Source organism: Pelophylax lessonae, assembly GCF_965119305.1.
Source record: "Pelophylax lessonae genome assembly, chromosome: 1".
Lineage (NCBI taxonomy): Eukaryota > Metazoa > Chordata > Amphibia > Anura > Ranidae > Pelophylax > Pelophylax lessonae.
In genome coordinates, this window is record NC_138768.1 from 452602939 (window position 1) to 452626646 (window position 23708).

Consider the following 23708-nt stretch of genomic DNA (forward strand, 5'->3'; position numbering starts at 1 on the left):
CTGGCTCTTCCTATGACCGAACAGAGCAGGCTAGCACAGCCAGAAGACTCTGCTCTACACGGCAGGCTCGCTCTGCACTGCACTACACTACAGGCGGAACCTTCAGTGCCTGTGCACCCGGACAGCTGTCCGTGACGGACCCATGCTCACCCGGACGTGTAGAGGCGGTGCACTGATTAAGTTCAGGCCATGGAGGAGCAGGAGATGCAGATTAAGGTGAAAAAAGGTGAGCTGGTGGTGTTTTAGAGGGGGTAAAGCGATGGCAGAGCCGATCATTCAAAGAAGTAAGTGATACTAGAGCTGCTCTTAGTATTCTTTCCATTTATTCAATCGATTATGCACAGAGATTGAAATTCCTCTGCTCATTACACACAGTAATGACATTTAAAGTGTAACTAAAGCTCAAACTTTTCATTTTAGGTGGAGTTGGGTAAAAAGCTGTACCAGTTTTTCTTAGGGATCGACCGATATTGTTTTTTCAGGGCCGATACCAATTTTCTGGCTATCCTTCAGGCCGGTAGCTGATATTAAGTGCAGCTATTCTGTAAATTTAAACATTTTTACTTTTAGCGCCGGTTCACACTGGCGCGACGCTACTTTCAGGGGCGACCTCCGAGATCGCGGTGCGAGCAGCGCGCCGCGACCTCGGAGCGGCCGCCACAGACTTCATAACATTGAAGTCTATGGCGGTCGCCTCCTGGTCGCCCCAAAGAAGCTCCGGACCCTTTTTCTAGGTCGGAGCGACTTGTGTCGCTCCTATTAGAATGGGTCCGCAGCTTCCCTATGGGAGGCGACCTGCGGCGACCTGTGAGGTGACCAGGTCGCCTCACAGGTCACCCTAGTGTGAACCGGGGCTAAACACTGTCTTTTTCGTTATTTTATTTTTTATTGCTGTCACAAGGAATGTAAACATCCCTTGTGACAGTAATAGGCGATGACAGGTACTCTTTATAGAGGGATCTGGTGTCTATAAAACTCCAAACCCCTCCTCTGCACTTAAAAGCATTCAAAACACCAATTTTGGCTGCTTTGAATGCTGTCATTTTTTTAAAAAAATCTAGCGCCTTTAAGGTTCCAGTAACCGGAAGTGATGTCATGACTACTACATTGGAGACCCCATCAGGGATCTAGTGTCTATAAAACTCCAAATCCCTCCGCTGCACTTAACCACTTGCCGACTGTCGTCAGTATATTTACTACCGATGTCCACCTTGCACTCGCGATCGTCCGTTACACCGGGAGAAACGCAGGCGGCTAATGTAAACAAAGCCGCCTGTCATTCTCCCCTGTGTTAGGCTGGCCATACACTATACAATTTTCTTGTTCAACTTTCCTTTAGATTTACCAAAACCATATAATATAAGTTCAAACCTGAACATTTTCAATTAGTACGCAATCAGGCAGGCCCTTGCACTACATAGTTGAAGGTAAATCTAAAGGAAATTGAATAAGAAAATTGTATGGTGTATGGCCAGCCTAAGAATGGTGATCATACGGTTCTACTATGTAGGACCGTTGATCACTGTTCTTACAGCTCAAGCCACAGCCAATCACAGTTAGAAACACGCCCCTAGGGACACACTTAACCCCTCCCTCTCAAAAGTTAACCCCTTCACTTCCAGTGTCATTTTTGCAGTAACAGTGCATATGTATAGCACTGATTACTGCAGTACTGTCACTGGTACCCCCAAAAGTGTCAAAAATGTCAGTCAAGGGTCCGATCTGTCCGCCGCAATGTCGCAGTACCGCAAAAAAATCGCAGATCGCCGCCATTACTCGTTAAAAGAAAAAACAACAAAAATGACAAAAATCTTTCCCTTAGTTAGTAAACGCAATAACTTTTGCGCAAACCAATCAAAATACGCTTTTTGCAATTTTTTTTTTTTTTTACCAAACATATGTAGCAGAAAACAAATTGGCCTAAAATGTTAAAAAATTTTGATTTTTAAATTTTTTTTTTTTTGGGGGGGGAATTTCATATAAAAAAATGTGAAAAATATTATTTTTGCAAAATTGACGCTCTTTTTTTGTTTATAGCGCATGATCAAAAAATCGCACGGGTGATCAAATACCACCAAAAGAAAGCTCTGTTTGTGGGAAAAAAAGGATGTCAAATTAGTTTAGGTACAGCGTCACACGACCGAGCAATTGTCCGTTAAAGTCACGCAGTGCCGAATGGCAAAATAGGCCCTGGTCAGGAAGGGGCTAAAATCTTCCAGGGCTTAAGTAGTTAAAAGCACTCAAAACACCAATTTTGGCTCTTTTGAATGCTGTCATTTTTTTAAAAAATCTAGCGCCTTTAAGGTTCCAGTAACCGGAAGTGATGTCATGACTACTACATTGGAGACCCCATCAGAGCCGATTCCGGCTTTGTTTGGGTCTTCAGCCAACCGGCGGATGTGTTGGCTGGTCGCTTAGGCCTCCCACTGGGACGGGAGACCCAGGCGGGAGGGGGAACATCCTCTCCGGCTGCTTGTAATAGCCGAGTGGCTGATTAGCAGGACCGGTTGTTATTACAAGAAAGCCGACCATCGGCTCTAAAAAAAAAACGGTACCGGGGTGATGCCTCTAGCTGCAGGTATCACTCCAGTACAACCACTTGAAGCAATATCGGCCCCACCGATAATCGGTCGATCCCTAGTTTTTATTTTCGATCTGTTCCCCCTTCGGGGAGATTTACCTCTACTTCCTGTTCTATTGACACAACATAAGTGAGTGGATATCTTTGCAATGTGAGGGGAACATTTGTCGGTTGTCACAGGAGCAGGTGTCCCTATTGGAAGATTTCCTGTTCTGACAACGCTTACATTTTGGATTTTTCCTCTCACTTTCAGTCCTGATGCCAATAGTTACCAGAGCAAATCAAGAGAGGGTGAGTCTCCAAAATGGAGACCCAAACAGCAAAAAGAGCCCTACAGGTGGTATAACTCTTACAAATCTAAAATAAAAATAACTTCAGGTATAGTTAAAGTGATATTAAATTCTCATTTATTTATTTTTTTGTTTGAAAATAACAAACATATTTTATACTTCCATGCTCTGTGCATTGGTTTTGCACAGAGCATCGCAGATCCTCCTCTTCTCAGGTCCCTTGGTCCCTGACTCCTCCCTCCTGTCCCCACAGCAAGCAGCTTGCTATAAGGGGACCTGAGCCAAGCCGCAGGTTCCTTGTGTCCATTCAGACATGGAGCCGTGGTCCAGCCCCGCCCCCTTTCTTTTCTCACTGGCTCACTGGCGTTGACAACAGTGGGAGCCAATGGCACTGCTGTCTCAGCCAATGAGAAGGGGAGTCCCAGACAGCCAAGTCTCTGGTGCAACATTGCTTGACCTAGATGGGGCTCAGGTAAGTATTTTGGGGGGCTGCTGCACACAGAAGGTTTTTTTATTTTAATGCATAGACTTCATTAAGATAAAAAAAAAAAAACTTCAGACTTTACAACCACGTTAAAGAATAACTCCACTTTTGTTGAGAAAAAACATCCCCCCTCTGGGTGATCTATGTACATTGCAAGGCTTTTAACAAACTTTGTTGAGGATTCCTATTTGTTTTCTGCTGTAAAGGAATAGCTCTTTGTTAGATCATGTCCCGCACAGCACTGTTTCTAAATGGGAGTAGCAAATACATTACAAGCAGATGATGCACTTTCAGGCTTCTAGTGAGAAGAGCTGCAGTGTCAGCATCCCTTTAGTAGTGATTTACCCTTAGGGAGTATCTCACCAAAATGACATTTTTGCTGCAGGGGATGCCTAAAAACTGACTTGAATCTTAGTGCTGAGTTATTCACACAAGCAGGAAATTTATATTTCTGGGGGTGAACCGTGCAGCATCAGTGTGTAGAATATAGGTAGCCATATTGCATTGCATTTATAGAACATTACAGCCGCTGCAGATTGAAAAGGAAAGGTAACCACTTGAACTTTGACGCTTGGACATACATCTCAAGGATCAGAACATTAAGGGGTATTAGAGATGATTAGGGTCACACACACCTACACAGGTTGAACTGGATGGACTGTTGTCTTTATTCAACCTCACTAACTATGTAACTATGTAATTTTATTAACATTCAAATACAATATGACTTCTGTAGTAATTGTATTTGCTATATTAGTTATATAACTGCAGGCAAAACTTTCTTTTTTTATGTTTTGGATAGAGTGATTAGAATGCCTGTCATTTATTAATTCTGTCTGTATCCCCGTTAGGAAGACTCACCCTATTTTTCCTATTTATGGTTATCTTCCAAGAGTGAAAGTAAAATAAAATCCCAAATTATGGGTTGATACCAGAACAGCAATAGAGGGGACATAGCCCGATGAGGACATTATTTTTCGTGAGCATGGTGACTGCCAGGGATTTCCTCTCCATTCCTGTTGTGGCTATGGGGCAGGAAGTGGAGGGAAATCACCCCAATGGGGCTTAGATGGTAAAAAAAACTTTGACAGGGATTATAACCTTTGCTTTCTTTGACTGGTTGAATACAGGGCTTTCTCTGATTAGCCGAGGTGGAAATTGTGATACTATCTGCCCGCCTCTCCACCTGGGGTATTCAGAGGAAGCCTTGTATTCACCAAAAAAAAAAGGCTTCTTCCGAAAGGCTGTAAAGCATTTAGGCAGACTTAGTTTTGTTTAGGTAACAGATGGGAAGTCATCCATACTGCTGCTGGAACACAGCACAGCTTACTGTATATAGCTGATGCTACTACAGTATAGTACAGTACACACAGTGGCCCAATAACATAGTAACATAAATGAAGTGATAGGAGACATGGAATTCAGCTTGATTCTAAACCCTCTTTTTTCCCTCTCTCTCATAGCAAACATGTTATATTTACCTGCTTTGTGTAATGGTTTGCTGGGCGGTACTCGTGCGGGCTTGATCCCAAGCTCCACTGCTTGCGTCCATAGTCAAAAAAACAGCAGGGCTTTGTCTTACCCCCTGCTCCCTCGTCATAGGATTTGATTGACAGCAGTAGGATTCAATGGCTCCATTTGCTATCAATCTGCCCAGTGAGGAGGGAGAGAGCCACTGCTCTCTTGCACAACGATGGATTGAGAATGGGCTCAGGTAAGTATAAGGGGGGCTGGGGAGGAATCCTGGACACAGAAGGTATTTTACAATAATGCAGAGTATGCATTAAAGCGGAGTTCCAGCCTATTTTGCAACTTTAATGATTCCTGGAGCGCTCGCTATGCTGATCAACAATTGGGCATTTTTAATTTTTTTTCGGGGGTCCCTTACCTTATTTTCAGGGCATTTTTGATTGTACTTCCTCCTTCTCCCCCCTCTGTGACCACGGCCACCGACATCACTTCCGCCTTTGCATTGCATGCTGGGAGCTGTTTGTCATCACTCCCAGGAGGCTGGAATCAGGAAGAACTCCCAGAACACTCCCTGGAATCAGGAAGAAGAACACAGCAGATTACACTGCGGCTTCAGATGCCCACGTCTAAGATGGCCACGCCCAGACAGCATTTTTAAAAATAAGATTTTGACTAAAATCCAATACTGTACACCTTGTAAACATGAGAATAGCGGTTCTGTAAAGGGTGATGGATTAGTATTATAGGGGTATTTTTAGTTAAAAAAGGTATTTGAGGCCGGAACTCCGCTTTAAAGTAAAAAAAAAACTTAAGGGCTTTAGAACTACTTAACCTCACTCCAACTGTGTAAGACACATATGCAGCAGCAGGATAAGTGGGTCTTAACACCAAGCCACTACACATATGCATCCACAGCATTCACGCCAACCCACATAATCCCTAGATAGATTTCATTGACTTATGTTTGTTTCTCACCCCTTCAAGACTCAGCATTTGTGTGCATACATGTGAAAAAAAACATGATAAAAAAAGGGGGGATCTGCCTAATGTTGTGAAGTTTCTTTTCCTCAGAAGTCATATTATACTCTTTGTTTGTTTCAGTCACAGATAAGTTCACCGAGAGTATGTATGTCCTCGCCAATGAGCCTTCCGTGGCTTTGTATCGCTTGCAAGAACATGTGCGTAGATCATTGCCAGAGCTAGCCCAGCACAAGGTGAGAGTGCTTTTCCTTTATCTGTTGTGTTCAGACACCCCTGATGTGAAAAAGATTTTAACTTTGTCTGTCCTAGCAGTCTGATTTTATATGCAGCTCATCCTAAGCCAGGGGTGTCAAACTGGCGGTCCTCCACCTGTTGCAGAACTACAAGTCCCATCATGCCTCTGCCTATAGGAGTTATGCTTCTTAATGTCAGCCTTGCAATGCCTCATGGGACTTGTAGTTCCGCAACAGCTGGAGGGCCGCCAGTTTGACACCTGTGTCCTAAGCAGTATTTCAGATGGTCTCTTTTGAGGATTTATCATATTAGTATGGAATGGCATAGTTACAAGCATAATTCCAGAGAACATGGAACATTTCTAAATGCACAAAATATAACTTAAAGTGGTACTTCAGCCCTAAAGGGAAGTTCAGCTTGTCTGCCGCCTCTCCCTTCCCTTCCTCTTCAACTTTTTGTATCTATTTTTTTTTTTGGGGGGGGGGGGGGGGGTACCTGGCTTTGACACTTTGACAGGCACCTGTTCCCACTTATGCCTGGATCACCTAGGCAAGTGGTGGCGAACCTTGACACCCCAGATGTTTTGGAACTACATTTCCCATGATGCTCAAGTACACTACAGAGTGCATGAGCATCATGGGAAATGTAGTTCCAAAACATCTGGGGTGCCAAGGTTCACCATCACTGACCTAGGCTTTTTGAGCGGAAATTCCCACAGTTAGCTCGGGTAAGGACGGCACTGGATCCCTGGACAGGTTTTTTTTTTTTTAACAAAAATGTGACCTGCTGCCGTACATTGTAACATTTTAGGTGCTGCGTTGCATGAAAATGTAAACACACTGCTTTTTTATGCAGTGCAGACTGACACACTTGTGTGGTGTGAACAGAACACATTGAAAATGATTTGTTCTCTCAATGTCCTTGCATTGAACCTGCAGCGTTCAAGCTGATTAACACAGCCCCTTAAGCCCCGTATACACGATCAGATTATCAAACGATCTGTCGTCCGTTTTTTGTGGCATTATAGTCTGATGTGGAAAGTGAAGAGGTTATTTTCATACAAATTTTCCTGTACGACAGAATTCTACTTCAGAAGTGATGTCATGTGTTGGATTGTTTTGTATTTGTTCTTTCGTCTCTGAGCATGCCTAGTCTTGCTCTTAAGATTTTTTTCAGTCTAAATCTGTACTAATGAGACGAAAATCGGACGTTGTTTTGATGGACAACAGAGTTTGACAGCCGAAAAGTCGGAGTCGGCTGTCGAAAGCTCCATACTAACAATTCGAAAATCGACAGATTGGCCCTCGGACGAAATTTCCCTACAGATATTCTTATCGTGTGTACGGGCCTTTAGTCTGGCAATTGCAAATTCTATTCATTTCTCCCCTGTTAATGTGATCAAAGATACGCTTCTGTATTCCTTCATTGGTAACCTGCACTGATAGTTACATTTCATACATTGATATTGGATTGAATAGATGTTGGTGCTAAGCTACCAAGGTGTGCTGTTGACTTTAGACCTTTTTTTGTTAAATACATTAGTCTTGTTGTATGCTTTACCATGATCATTCCACACTACCTTTTTTAAGAAAACAATTCTGTTATTGATATTACAGGCTGATATGCAGAACTGGGAAGAGCAGAGCCAAGGATCCATTTACACAGTGGAGTATGCTTGCAGGTACAGCTGTTAATTTATCAACATACCAATTTTTGAGAATGATGGACGGTGGGACAATTCTTATAGAATTTCTGAGCCAGTTGGTCCAATCTGGGAGCAAACAGGCACTTTGAATAAGTCTGGGAACATGTTTTTCCATAGAAGACAGTAATCTGCACCTTGGCAAGTTGGGTCCTAGGATGCGTTAATTTCTGGACATGATAGTTATCTTCAAGTCAGATGCTGGTCTGTAATCCTTATGTCAAAATAAATCTTTGTTAATAGAATCAACATTACCAGAAAATGAAACTAATATTTAGAATTTGGAAGCATAATACCATTTGCTAGCTTTCTGGTGTCCAAAGGAAAAGCCAGATAATGTTGGGACTTTTCAGGTGTAAGATCTCTCAAAGAAATGTCCTCACCCAAACCATACCTAAAATTCAATTTTTTTTTTTTTATCTAGCCAAATAATTATTAAAAGCTATTTATGTAACGTACAACATGTACCCAATAGGTTTAGTGATGTGAGGGGTTCATTCTCCCTCCTATTTTAATAATTTATTTGGCTTGATGTAAATAGACTAAGAATTTATAGTTTGGTTTGTAAGATGTGATTTCTTTGAGAGATCCTACAGCTGAAAAGTTCCAACATTATTTGTCCTTTTCCCGGGGACACCAGGGAGATAGATATTAGTATGAGGTAGAGGAAATAGGGATGAGGTGTTCAAAGTATAACATTGTAGAATTTGGAAGCATAAATGAATAAAAATTGGCCTGTATTTGCATTTCTTTTCTAATTTGATAAACGTTTTTTTATTATTTTGGCTGTTGTAGTGTTTATTACAGGCTTGATAACTGCTGCCTCATTATTACTTTATGCAAGAGTCATACAAACACACACTGGTCACTCGGCCAAAAATATAAGTATGGATCTAACCGTAATGAACCTGGCGCTTAGCACGCTGGCCATCATACATCAACAGAGAAAAAAAAATGGGGATTAGCCTGATATAATGCCTCCCACTCTCCGCATCCCTCAGTTTAAAGAAAAACAGCTGGGTCTGCAGCCTGCTATGCAATGGCTACAAACTGGAGCTTTGCTGCTTTCCTCCTCTATTCTTTATGCACTCAAGGGTATCTTCGGATCTACGAAGAGAGTTTTTTGTTTGAGACCCTGGAGGGGCTATTATTCTAAGAGGCCATAGCTACTTTGCTTGGCAGAGACGTCTCACAGCTTTTATTCAAACCTGTTCATGGTTTCTAAGCCAAACAGAGGTGTCAAACCTATTCTGAAAAAGTTACTAAAAGTACAGACATTCAGTATGGAGCTCACCTGGTTAGGTCTATAAATACCAAGGATATTTATCTTTCATATCCTTATTTTTCTGGCCTCACCAAAGGTTTCTTTGCCGTTTTATGATTGCCAACAATTTGTGGCTTTGCCTTTTGGTCTGTCCATTGGACCAAGAGTGTTTACCAAGGTGCTGGGTCTGGATCTGGGGTTATTGGAGACTCAAGGTATTCCCATTGTGGCATACCTGGATGACCTGCTGCTTGGGAAACATTCGGCTCCGAAACTGACATAAGATGTTTAGCAGATGGTGCAAGTCCTAGAGAGGATCAGCTGGGTGAGGAACTTCAAAATACTCCAGTGTCTGGATTATTTAGGCTTTGTACTCCATACAGAGCAGGTGAAGATGCTGCTTCAGCAAGAAAAATGCATATCCTAGAAGTCATTGGAAAATTCCTTGATTCTGATCTGCATGCAGATCCTGGGAAAAATCGTTGCCGCCTTTGTGGTCTCCTATGCCCAGTTTTACTCTTGAGTTCTGCAGCTCAATATCCTGTCAGTATTGGACAGAAGTTTAAGGCTTGTTTGGTATCTGTTTACTAAACACAGCCTCATCTTTTACATTTTACCAAAAAATTGGGTAATATGTTCACTATACTTAACTTTAGTGTATTTTTTCCTGAAAATAAGAGTTTGATGAACCATTGCGCTAATCATTCTGACATAAAAATTGCAACTTCCACCATTTTATTCCCCAGGATCTCTGCGTTCTGGAAAAAAACATATTTTGGGGGTTTAACTAATCTTCAGGCCTAAAATGTTCATTTTAATGTGTGGAAAACATGCAAAAATGGCTCTGGCAGCAACCTTGAAACAGGGTGGTAAACGAGCCTTTGGTATAGAAGAGCCTAGAATATGTCTGCCACGTGCCTAGCCAGGTCAGAGTACTACAACCACCTGGGCCTGTCTGGAGCTATGAGTATCAGTGAGATGCACTCTAAAGCCCCGTACACACGAGTAGAAATTCGGCCAGGAAATTTCGTCCGATGACCGATCTGCCGATTTTCGGCTTGTTAGTATGGTGCTTCCGACAACCGACTCCGACTTTTCGGCTGAAAAAATCCTGGTGTGCAGGCTATATAATTTTTGTCGACCGTCAAAACACGTCCGATTTTCATCTCCTTAGTACAGATTTCGATGGGGAAAAATCTTATGAGCAAGACTAGGCATGCTCAGAGATGAAAGAACACATACAAAGCAATCTAACACATGACATCACTTCTGAAGTAGAATTCTGTCGTGCGGGAAAATTCGTGTGCAGTCTAGAGCACATTCCAACCAACGGACACCACTCTGGACAAAAGACGGACGACCGGTCGGCGGAAATTCGTTGCGTGTGTACGATGCTTAAATTGAGTCTGCAGAAATGAGGAAGGAGTTTTGGAGTAGGAATGGATTAATTCAAGTTGTACTGAGTACACAGAGGGAAATATGATGAGAGATATCCACTAACCCTTCTATAGGACTGTCACCATGAGCTCTAAGTAGACATATGCCGGTTTTCGGTAATTCGATATATCGCGGTATTGCATAGCCACGGTATTGTTATTGTGGCATTTTTAAAATACCGAGTTTATCTGCTCCTGGGTCTGACTTGTGAATTGATACATTTAAGTGAGCTGGATGACTCATTCACTCACACAGCTCTCCCAGTAACTATAAACAAAAATGATTACATTTGTATCTTTTCCTTCCCTCTGCCAGGGAGAAAGGAAGTTTAACCTCTTAAAGACTGGATCTTTTTCTGACACTTGTTGCTTGCAAGTTAAAATCAGTTTTTTTTTTTTGCTAGAAAAGTACTTAGAACCCCCAAACATTTTATTTATTTTTTTAGCAGAGACCCTACAGAAAAAAATGGCGATTGTTGTAATATTTTATGTCACACTGTATTTGCGCAGCAGTCTTTCAAACGCAATTAATAGACTTTAATGAATAAAAAAAAAAAAAAAAACGTAACAGTAAAGTTATCCCAATTTTTTTTTTTTGTTACACAGAGAATCGTGAGAGAATCGTGATCTTTATTCCAAGCTAAAAAATCGTGATTCTCATTTTGGCCAGAATCGTGCAGCTCTAATATATATATATATATATATATATATATATATATATATATACACACACACACACACACACACACACACACACACACACACACGCATAGCAGCCCACATTACATTATTATATAGCCATCAAGCAGTGTCTGGCCTACCTGGTGATGACTGGTCCTGGCGCTCTGATCCGATGGCCTGGTCTTTAAAGGGGCAAATCCTTGCGATCCAGAAGTGGTTAAACCTGCAGGAGGATCGGTGTTTTTATCTATTAATGACTTTACTATTGCTTTAGGCCTGGTTCACATGTATGCGGGTTGGGGGCCCACATTTGCACAGGCATAGCAGCCCATTGATGTGAATGGGCTTGAGCTGCTATGCCTGCGTTTTCAGCTGAAAAAAGGTGCATGCAGAATTTAAAAAAATGCAGTGGCCATGAAATCCATCCTTCTTTTGCACCATGCGACTTACCTGCCGTTGCTGCACACGCAAACTGTTTTTAAATGCCGTGCCCCAGGTATACAAAAAATGCAGAAAGCTTGCCAGAGCAGGAACTGCAGGTTAGTCGCATGGTGCAAAAGCAGGATGGATTTCAAGGCCACTGAATTTTAAAAAAATGCTGCATGCACCTTTTTTCTGCGGAAAATGAGGGCATAGCAGCCCGTTCAAATCAATGGGCTGCTATGCCTGTGCAAATGTGGGCCGCCAACCCGCATACATGTGAACCGCCAACCCGCATACATGTGAACCACCAACCCGCATACATGTGAACCAGGCCTAAAGCAATAGTAAAGTAATTTATAAACAACACCTCCTTCAGGTTTAACCACTTCTTGACCACAAGGATTTGCCCTCTTAATGACCAGGCCATCGGATCGGAGCCGAGCGCCAGGACCAGTTATCACCAGTTAGGCCAGACACTGCTTGATGACCTATTTTAGGCCTGGTTCACAGAGTCTGTACTGACTGACTATATAATAATGTGCATAAGTGAACCAAAGCCCCTAAATTCAGCAATGAAATTCAAGTGAGGTAGAAATTTAATAATTTAAATTTAATAATAGAATACCGTGATAATACCGTATACCGTGGCAAAACCTTAATCAATTAATCGCAGCATGAAAATCTGATACCGTCACAAGCTTAGCTCTAAGCGCTATATAAATAAAAGATCAGTATGAATAAAACCTTAGACTAACATTATGGCCATGGCAGGTTGCAATGCAGGGACTGCCAGAGAAAACAAGGATTTTAAAAGGATTTGATGTTGTCATAGGGGTCTTTAAACACTGGTGAATCCTCAGATTGAATAGTCAGTGCTTTATAATGACAGGACACTACTTTTTAATTGGGAACTCCTCAAATCAGTATTGGTCTGCAAAACATTTGCGTATCAAAAGTTCCCCAATCTCTATACAGGATGTCCTGGGGTAGGATATGTACCAGAGAGGTTTTGGTCATCTTAAAGGCCTGCCAAAGATCGTGACTATTAATAGCATTAGTTAAAGCCACAGGCTCCACCTAGTGATGCAGCACTGAACTGCGCAGAATTTAGACCCTTTCTGTGAAGACCACCAGAAAAAGGGGATAATAATGGCACCTAAAGATTTAAATAAATATAGTGGCCCCCAATGCTCAGCCTATTAACAAATGAGTCTTCAAAGACTGGGTCACACTGGACCTATGCTATGGCGCTGTACCTGGAAAGCACTCTGTGACTAACTAACACCGCACAGAAAGCACCTGAAAAGCGCCACAAGCAGAGCTCAGTGCCTGAAGGTCACATTCCTTGCAATCAAATGGTTTAATGGGGTCCAGGTCTGTCCTCTAATGCTGGTGGATACATAAATCTGGATAGCTGCATAAAAGCAGCTTGTAGGGAAATCTTGTTTATGTATGTGTACATTTTCTGTCCCCTCTAAATAACTCAACACACAGCCATTGATGTCTAAACTGCTGGCAACAAAAGTAATTACCCCCCCCCCATGTGAAAATGTCCAAATTAGCCATTTTCCCTATCCAGGGTCCTGTGACTCGTTAGCGTTACAAGGTCGCAGGTGTGTTAAATTTGGTGGTATCGCTCTCTCTCTCTCATACTGGTCACTGGAAATTCAACATGGCACCTCATGGCAAAGAACTCTCTGAGGATCTGAAAAAAAGAATTGTTGCTCTACATAAAGATGGCCTAGGCTATAAGAAGATTGCCAAGACCCTGAAACTGAGCTGCAGCACGGTGGCCAAGACCATACAGCGGTTTAACGGGACAGGTTCCACTCAGAACAGGCCTCGCCATGGTCAACCACAGAAGATGAGTGCACGTGCTCAGCTTCATATCCAGAGGCTGTCTTTGGGAAATAGACGTATGACTGCTGCCAGCTTTGCTGCAGAGGTTGAAGGGGAGAGGGGGGGATGGGGGTCAGCCTGTCAGTGCTCAGACCATACAAAAAAACACTGCATCAAATTGGTCTGCATGGCTGTTCCCAGAAGGAAGCCTCTTCTAAAGATGATGCACAACAAAGCCCGCAAACAGTTTGCTGAAGACAAGCAGACTAAAGACATGGATTACTGTAACCATGTCCTGTGGTCTGATGAGACCAAGATAAGGTATTTGGTTCAGATGGTGTCAAGCATGTGCGGCGGCAACCAGGTGAGGAGTACAAAGACAAGTGTGTCTTGCCTACAGTCAAGCATGGTGGTGGGAGTGTTATGGTCTGGGGCTGCATGAGTGCTGCCGCCAGTGGGGAGCTACAGCTCATTGAGAGAACCAACATGTACTGTGACATACTGAAGCGGAGCATGATCCCCTCTCTAACATCCACCAGCTCCGTGATGTCATCATGGAGGCGTGGAAGAGGACTGCAGTGGCAACCTATAAAGCTCTGGTGAACTCCATGCCCAAGAGGGTTAAGGGAGTGCTAGAAAACAATGGTAGCCACACAAAATATTGACAGTTTGGGCCCAATTTGGACATTTTTATCTTGGATGTGTACTCACTTTTGTTGCCAGTGGTTTCGACAGTAAGGGCTGTGTTGAGTAATTTTGAGGGGACAGAAAATTTACACTGTTATACAAGCTTTACATTGTAGCAGAGTGTCATTTCTTCAGCACTGTCACATGATAAGATATAATAAGATATTTACAAAAATGTGAGGGGTGTTCTCCCTTTTGTGAGATACTGAATATATTGCTCAAAAAATTTAAAGGAACACTTTTTTTTTTTTTTTTTTTTAATCCAAGTATAGCATCATGTTAATTAAACTCTTGGGATATTGATCTGGTCAGTTTAATACGTGCCATTGCCAGAAGGTTTGCTGTGTCCCCCAGCACAGTCTCAAGAGCATGGAGGAGATTCCAAGAGACAGGCATTTACTTTAGGAGAGCTATACAGGGCAGTAGAAGGTCCTTAACCCATCAGCAGGACCGGTATCCTTTGTGCAAGGAGGAACATGGTGTGAATGTCTCTGACCAAATAATCAGTAAGAGACTTTATGAGGGTGGTCTGAGGGCCCGACGTCCTCTAGTGGGCCCTGTGCTCACTGCCCGGCGCCATGGAGCTTGATTGGCATTTGCCATTAAACACCAGAATTGGCTGGTCCACCACTGGTGCCCTGTGTTTTTCACAGATGAGAGCAAGTTCACCCTGAGCACATGTGACAGACGTAAAAGGCTATGGAAAATGTTATGCTGCCTGTAACATCTTTCAGCCTGACCGGTTTGATGGTGGGTCAGTGATGGTCTGGGAGGCATATCCATGGAGGGATGCACAGACCTCTACAGGCTCTACAGACAATGGCACCCTGACTGCCATTAGTTATCAGGATGAAATCCTTGGACCCATTGTCAGACCCTATGCTGGTGCAGTAGGTCCTGGGTTCCTCCTGGTGCAAGACAATGCCCGGCCCCATGTGACAAGAGTATGCAGCTAGTTCCTGGAGGATGAAGGAATTTATACCATTGAATGGCCCCCACACTCGCCTGACCTATATCCAATAGAACACCTCTGGGTCATTATGTTTCGATCCATCCGACCCTGCCAGGTTGCACCTCAGTTTGTTCAGGATCTCAGTGATGCCCAGGTCAAGATCTGGGAGGAAATGCCCCAGGACACCATCCGTCGTCTCATTGGGAGCATGCCCCGATGTTGTCAGGTATGTATACAAGCACATGGGGGGCTATACAAATTACTGAGTACCATTTTGAGTTGCTGCAATAAAATTTCAGCAAAATGGAGTAGCATGCAGCCTAATTTTTTCACTTTGTTTTTGGGGTGTCTTTGAATTCAGCCCTGTAGGTTGATCATTCTCATTTCTATCAAATGACATGGCATCCTTTTCGTTCCTAACATATTACTCAGTCCATATCAGTATAGATATCCAGCATTATATTTTTCCCCATTGAGATCTGATGTGTTTTCAAAGTGTTCCTTTAATTTTTTTTTGAGTGGTATATATAATATCGGGGCTGGTGCAAGGATTTTTTTACCCCCGCCCTAGACTAAACCCCCTTTGGCCTGCCCATGTATAAGACGAACTCTGCCTATTTCTTCAGCCGTGGTCCACAGGCCCGTGCACCTGTGCCTCTGGACTCTGCCCGAAGACAAATAGTGGTGTCACCAGCTCGCTTCCTCATGTCAGCCGTGGTCTGCAGGTATATGGACAGGTGAGCGTAGTATACAGATACGCTAGGGTACAGTCCCTCTCTCTCCTCCTCCCTTCTCCAGTCCAGGCTCTCCCTGTCACCACTCCAGTTCACTCTGCTCAGTATTGGGGGTGACAGTGGAAGATCGGGGGATCTCAGTGCTAGATCAGGGGGGTATATCTGCAGACCGCCACCCCAGAGCAAGTCCTGCAGGAGAAGACCAGCCACGGAGTCAGCAACAGAAGCTGTGTCAGGTGTGTGTCTCTCCCCCCCCCAATCCTCCATGGGATGTCTCTCTACACACTTCTCCATGACCCCCCCCCCTCCCCGCCCCCTTCCGTGACTTGCATTTACCTGGCGCCACCCCTCCTCATCAGATGCTAGAGCTTGTCTGAGAATATTTCTCCCTGCTCTTATCATATAGGTGGAGCAAGGAAGGAGACTCGCTCTCACACTGATCTCTGGCTGTCAATGTCATTAAAGCATCAGGTGCAGACTCAGTGGGGATGAAGCGGATCTGTGGGACAGCGCTGTATCAGGCAGCTTGGGACACTCACACTGGGTCTGCTTGCACCTCACTGTTTACAAGTGTCGGCGGCGTGCTCTAGGCCGGTGCCTACCTCGCCTATAGGTAACGCCGGCCCTGTGTGTGTGTGTGTGTGTGTGTGTGTGTGTAAAAATGTGCTTATTTGAATGCACTATGTTTATATACATGGTTGAGTTGCTGCTTTGCATAATGTTTTCATATTGATTTGTTTTTGTTGATTGGCATTAGCGTGGTTTTGCAAACTTATTATTTCACTTGAGACTTAAATGGCTAGTAAAAATGGTTAAACTTTTGTCATTCGGATGGGACACCTTTTCTCTACTAGGACATTAGCAAAATAGTGCCAGGCTGGTCATTCTATAACCAGTTTGTCTCTGAATGCTGTGTCCCTCGATGAACAAGAAAGAAAAACCCTGTGCCAGGCAGCTGAAAGTGCCCTTTTAGAGAACAATTGTTTGAACCTGGCTCATAGCAGATGTATATTGGACCATGAATCATAAGCTTGCATAATTATTTTTTAGGAATATTTATCTGCTAACAGTCAAAAATAGCTGGGATTGTGCATAGTGCCTCATATTAATCCTACTATTATTACTATTTTTTTAATACAGTGCTGTAAAAAGTATGACATTCAGCAGCGTGCATTTTAAGAGCATTGAAGGTCTACTAAAGCAAGCGACCAACTTGAAGCACCAGCTGAACACAGTGCAGAGTCGCAGGTAGTGTGACAGAAACCGTTTTCGTTTTACACCTCAGCATTCACAAATAAACAAAAGACAGAGAAGATGAAGAAACAAGAAGCAAAGAAAATATCCCTGCTTAACAATACTGGGATTATTTTGTAAATTTCTGCTTGGGGCTTTTTTTTTTCTTTTACAAAAACTTGTATGCTGGTATTAACTGTATACAATTTGAATAGTATCTGAAGTAACAAGGGAACTTGTAAGGAAACAGAAGGAAGTACTGTCTTAAAGTAACGACTTACATGAAAATAAATCAAACTGTATTATTTAACATTTGAGTATATACTCTCCTTAACAGTATGAAGTTTGGAACACATGCTCTTTAAACATTCTTTACCTTGTGTTCTTTATGTAAGTCCCCATATACATTCTTACAATGGTATAATGTACTCATACACAGATAAACATTACTTTTCTCAGCGTAGTAGGATACTAGATTGTGGTAGCTGACCGTGGTTTGTAAACAGGCACTTCAGGCTGGCATTGACAAATGCAAACTCGATTGAGGACGACTTGTTGTGTTTTAAGGTTATGGGCCATACACACTATAAGATTTTCTGAAGACTTTTTCCTTTAGATTTACCAAAACCATATAATATGAGGTCAAACCTAAACACTTTCAATTTGTATGCAATCTGGCAGGCCCTTGCACTACATAGAAAAGGTAAATCTGAAGGAAATCTAACCACAAAAGTTGGATAGTGTGTATGGCCCTTTAGAGATCAGCCAGTCATAGACTATGCAATTTTTGTTTCCTACAAATACAGACCGTGTTGATGGGGGAATCCCTCCCGCGTAGCCATTGTGTTTTCCTGGTGGGTGGAGTGTCCCTGCCGGGAGAACACAGTGATTACTGCTAGGGGCTATAATAGCCTCTATCAATAGTCATGTGTAAAATCCAACAGGCTGGCTATACCCAAGTTGATTGATCAATCAACTTGGGTACAATCAGCCTGCCCATACATAGTTCGAATCTCGGCCGGTCCCTGTTGAACCAACCTGAGATTCCAATCGTCTATGGCCGGCTTAAGCATGCTGTTTAAACAAGTGGGCAACTATATGGCAACATGAACTGCCTTTTTTACTGTATTTCTTTTAAATGCATGGGCCATATTCTTCTACTACATCTGGTAATAGTGTATGACCATTTGAAGCTGTGTTGATGAAGATATCACCACTAGTAGTTATTTTTTATTTTTTTTAACTCTTTATGAAGCTCTTTTTTTGGCAGTCATGATCATCCTGTAGCATCTTTATTTAGTGTGACACAGACCCAGATATGGTTGGATGCCAGTTTTGTTCAAGGTCAGTGATTCTTTAAGTAGTAACCAAATAGAATGAGCAAGGCTGACAAAAAACTAGCAACTTGAAAAAGACAGCAATTTTGTTTTGCACTGCTATAAATGCTAGTTACCTGGCTATCATGTTTAGCCCCCTTTACTTTAATATCTTAAGTCTCTCTGACCTGGAACTAGCCTGCAGATGAAGGCTTCTTATACTTTTTTTGTTTCTGTTCATGTTCCTGATCTGTATACTTTTTTTTTTTTTTTTTTTTTTTTTTTTTTTTTTTCCAGGTCTGTGATTTAAAGTATTGACACCATAGGTACTTCATAACAGTCAGCTTGAATTCACAGGAGTTCTGTAAAGGTGGTAGCATACCATAACTTCTTTAAGATTGTTCTTTTAAGGTGCATTGTTTTTGTTTTTTTTTTATTTTAACTTTGATGCAGCCTTTTAAAATTATAAGAGAAATGCACCTTAATGCAGGATGACAAAACATCCCAAACTGGTATATGTAAAAACTCACAATTACAAAGATAAAGTGTATCTAAACTACAACTTTGTTTTCATTTTGGTAAGGCCCCTTTCACACTTGTGACACTGTCCTGCAATTTGGGGCTGCAAAGTCACATGACAAGTCGTACTCCATGATTTCCAATGAGTACCATTCATATCTGTACGATTTCAAGTCGCACCTACTTCAAAGTAGTCCCTACACTACTTTGGGACGATTTTAAAGCATTTTGAGGTCCATAGACATAGGCATTGCTTCAAGTCCAGTCAAAATTGCGATAAAATCGTGCAACTTTTAGGTTGCATACCTGTGAAAGGGGCCTAAGAGAAGAAAGTAGACTTGAGTTGGCAATGGTTATATACTGTGTCAGGACACCAGAAGAAGCGATTTCCCCTCTATTCCTGTTCTAGTGGCTCAAACTGTTGCATATTCCTATCAGCACAACTGATTCTTCTTTTGCTGCTTCTTTCTCCCCAATCTGGGTTTTGCTGTACAGGAAATGCAAAAGGCTGATGCCAAATCAAATTCAGGTACTTGCACTGTTTGCATTAAAAAAAATACATTTAAAGCTGTATTACCTTGTGTCTTAAAATTTGATGGGTGTTTTTAGCTTTTAATTTCATATACACATTTCAACTGCCTTTCTGATTATTATTTTTTTTTACACTGTATGTTGTTTTAACTGTATGATGATTTAATTGTAGAGAGTATGATGTAATGTAAACCTGTGATAATATGTGTTGATACATTTTCAAATAAAACCATGTTAGTTTTCCATGTTTTAGTAACTGCAAATGTAATTTGGTTTCATTGTATAAATAAGTTAAATTTGTGGTATGAAATCTAATTTATGCATCTACACTACTGTCATTAAAGTGGTAGTATACTCCGCCATTAAACTTCTATCTACAGGTAAGCCTATGATAAGGCTTACCTATAGGTAAAATGAATATCTACTAAACCTGCACTGTTTAGGAGATATTCGCCCTGCATGCAGCCGCTGACACCGGCGGACCTTCAGAGCTCTTTTCTGGCTCCTTGCCGGAAAGTAACTCCCGTGCGCATTCAAACTGGGTCCCCTGGTGTCAGAGAGACCAAGAAGAGCATTCTAGCAATAGAAAGACACCAGGGGACCCAGTTTGAATGATGGTTTTTCCACAATACATATACATATATACATGTCTATTAGGCCCAACGCTAACCAACCCGTTAAGATCTCGTTGAAGTTAATGGGGTACAGGAGGGTGAGGTCGCCCCTCCAATCCCCAACTCGGGCATTACTGCACAGATTGGTATGTTTTAGACGTAAGGTTTCAGCACTAGTTATGAATAATGAAAGTTTTTTTCAATGTCACTAATGACATGTTTATTCCCTTTTTTAGAATTTGGTGATTACCTTGAGAGAGGCATTTTTTAAGTTTAAGCCGAAACGCGTTGGAAATCCCTATGTTCAGTTACATCCTCAGTCGCTATTCAGCCTGGATGTCCTAACAGTAACATCGGGAATCACCATATCTTCACCAAGTAATATGAAATCAGGCGGCCTAGCCGCTACTGTTGATACTATTCTTGAATTATTACCTTGTTTGGTCAGCCCAATTATGGGTATATCCAGGAAAAAAATTGAAGGTAATGAAAGCTATAGGGACTCAAGGTAAATCATATGATCCTGCAAAAACCTATTACCTGATATTTAGATGATGGCAGAATTCACAGCAGTATAGTTAAATGGTTACATAGTTAGGTTGAAAAAAGACACAAGTCCATCTGGCTCAACAAATAAAAAAACAGTAATGAAAACCGAACCATACAATCCCATATACACAATCCTATACCCGCAGTTGATCCAGAAACAAAAAACTGCATGACGTCTTCCCTTTTATCATGTGTAGGATATATATTATGCTGTTGTTGGCAAATACAAATGTGTGAGTGTTATTTTACACCAAAGCTATTGTATGACAAAATTGTATTTCTCTAGCGCTCATCGACAGACGTAGTCCTCGGTGATACACCACCTTCGGGTTATGTTACCTCCGCAGGAGCAGGACTAGACAGGAAATTAAAAAGCTCTGGCCACACCCTAGGGGCAGTCCCAGAGGGTATATCCTCTCTCTCTCTGCCTCAGCAAATCAGTTATTTTCTGTCTAGTTAGGAGTAAGGACCTAGATACCTTGCTGGGATCTTAGGTCCTGGCAAGAATTTTTTTCTAAAAGGATTTTTGGACAGCTTTTTTTCTCCAGTGTTCCTGTGAGATCTTCAAGCAAGAAAGCTGAACTGGGCGACGGGCTGGATGTTGAGATCCGGTGGTCACCCCAGTTTAGCCTACGAGCGCGTGCAGGCCATAGCTCCACGCTGGGTCGGCCGCGACAAAGTCCCGTTAAAAGGACTGAACCCGCGAGTTAAACGTCTCGCTGAAACGCCAAAGACCATGAGTCACGGCGTTCGTATCGGTCGACAGCCCTCCCGCCCCGGTGGAGAGGGGTACTGTCAGGAGTTGGTGCCCGCCTGGTTCCGGTATGGTGAGTAGTATGTTCCCCCTTTTTCCCTGACGGGTTTTGTGGTGAACGCGGGCCCCTCTCTGTATGGTAAGAAAGAGTTCTTTCTATCCTATAACATGTCACAAATCCTCCTACTTTGAGTGTGATTTTATGTGTGCAAAAAGCCAGGAGGCTTGGTTTGGGAGCTAACAATCTATTGTATACATGTTTTTAAAGATGTAATCTGTGGCATTCTGGGAATCTTATGGGTTAAGTATAAACTACCTACCAGTCAGAAGCCATGGACATGTAGACTGCCTTCCAAGTCAGATCTCCAGCTAATAGCAGGCCTCCCGAATGGCCATGCGGTCCGCCAGGGCCGGTACCGCCAAACACGCCATATCCCCATGCAGAGAGAGTGTTGTGTGCCTGCAGCACACCGCTAGTCAGCACAGGCCGCCGCCATTTTTTTTGCTGGATCGCACGAGCCGCCATTTTGGCGTAGCCTCGTGTCTCCAGCATGGGGGCGGCCATGTTTTAGGTGATTCTACACCTCGTGGAGCTTGGGGGAGGCGCCGGAAGGCGTACAGAGGGGCGGAGCCGCCTCCTTTCTTCCTGGGCAGCCAGCCAAAAGACTTCCTGTTTGTCTAAGACAGCGCTGTAAGCTGTTGCAGTTCAACTCTGAACATCAAGTGGTGAGCCTGGGGGTCTATCTCTCTCTCTCTCGATCGATAGGGATCCCTAGCAGGTAACACTAAGGGGTTTTTTGTGGCACTGAGGGTCAAAAAAAAAAAAAAAAAAAGTTTTTTCTTTACTTTGAATTATATCATCCAGGAAGTAACTGGAGTTATTATGGACCCTGCCACACAGATTCCCCCACCTGTTTCCCTCGAGGGGGCCTCGGGACCCGCCGGTGTACAGAGTATAGAGTCATTTACAGCAATTTTGGAGTCTATGGTGGCTCGGGTGGAGGCGGCCTGTCAGGGACGGGGGTCAAGGAAGCGACCCCCGCCTACCCCTATACTATCTGACACCTCTGACTCTGATTCAGAGATGGTCACTGCAGTTGCAGGTTCCTCTGCAAGGGCTGCTATCCCAGGTAAAGCCCCCTCAGACAGTGAGGAGGACGCTTCTTCTCCTGCTATAATTCAGGAAGAAGCATTGGTGGACGCACTAGTTGTGGCAGTGCAAGAAACCTTAAAACTTGAGGCTTTACCGGCAGAGGCAACTGAAACAGAGAGGCCTTTTGGGACCAATAAGCCCATCAAGACGGCGAAGGCTTTTCCTGTACCTAAATGTTTTGGAAATCAGATTAAAGGAGAATGGGAACATTCTAAACGTACCTTTACTATTTCCAAGCGTATTGCTAGACGCTATCCGTTTGAGGAATCCATCATTAAGAAATGGACGGTACCACCAGTCGTGGATCCGCCTATTTCCAGGCTGAATAAAGCCACGGTTATTCCAGTGGAGGACACTTCGTCCTTTAAGGATCCGGTGGATCGAAAGATAGAAGCGGAGTCCCGCACTATCTTTTCTCTGATAGGGTCAGCATTTAGACCAGTAATTGTTATTGGTCTAGTTTCCCAGACACTTACAGAATGGGCGAAGATGGTACGCCAAGATCTTAGGGGAAAAGATATTCCCCAGGAGACATCTGATTTGATAGAACAGATCATACAAGGGCTACGGTTTATCTGTGACGCAGCCTTGGACACTACTCCCTTGTTAGGGCATGCATCTAAGTTAGCAGTGATCCTCAGACGTGTGCTGTGGTTAAAATGCTGGTCAGCTGACCTAGGGTCCAAAAAGACTTTGACCAATCTCCCTTTCCAGGGGAATCGTCTATTTGGAGCCAACCTAGATGAAATCATTAAGGATGCCACCGGGGGCAAGAGTACTTTTTTGCCACAGGCTGCAAAAGCTAAGGAACCTCGCAACAAGCGAGGACCTTTCTTTACCGCCCATAAAGGACGCCCGGCTGGTACTTCCGGGAAAGGCAAGACTCCTCCAGGAGGGTTCAAGAAGGGCTGGTCGGACAAGCAGAGGACCAACCCAGCCAAACCCGAAGTAAAGGAGTACACAGCCTGAAGGTGCGCCCCCACCCAATTTCAGGGTGGGGGGACGTTTTCACCGGTATTCAGGACATTAGATCGAGCATCAACCACTACTACCGGTGCGATTCTTCCCTTCCAACATTTAAGTACAGGAAGCGGTAGTTACCGTTCCCTGTATAGATCTTTTCCTTTACCTTTTCCTAAGATTAGTCCCGATACCTCACAGGAATCGGATCTGATTGACCAGATAGGCCAAGTAGCCTCTAGTCGGGTGACTTCGGTCCCTGAGGTTCAACCAGAAAAGATCACCTTGCCTGATAACTATCAGGTATCTGATAAATGTGTG

General features: G+C 43.1%; 1 protein-coding gene across 2 annotated transcripts; it reads left to right on the plus strand.

Moving 5' to 3' along the window:
• The first annotated feature begins 106 nt into the window (after positions 1-106).
• Positions 107-17028, plus strand: BORCS8 (BLOC-1 related complex subunit 8). Of its 2 annotated transcripts, none has more exons than XM_082268240.1 (4): positions 107-226; positions 5927-6039; positions 7657-7721; positions 16899-17028. In XM_082268240.1, the coding sequence occupies exons 1-4, from the start codon at positions 190-192 to the stop codon at positions 17008-17010; spliced, it is 327 nt and encodes a 108-aa protein (XP_082124366.1). In that variant the 5' UTR covers positions 107-189; the 3' UTR covers positions 17011-17028. The 2 variants fall into 2 exon arrangements, with proteins under 2 accessions (XP_082124366.1, XP_082124367.1); XM_082268241.1 differs by having other exon boundaries at positions 181-284.
• The last annotated feature ends 6680 nt before the right edge of the window (positions 17029-23708 follow it).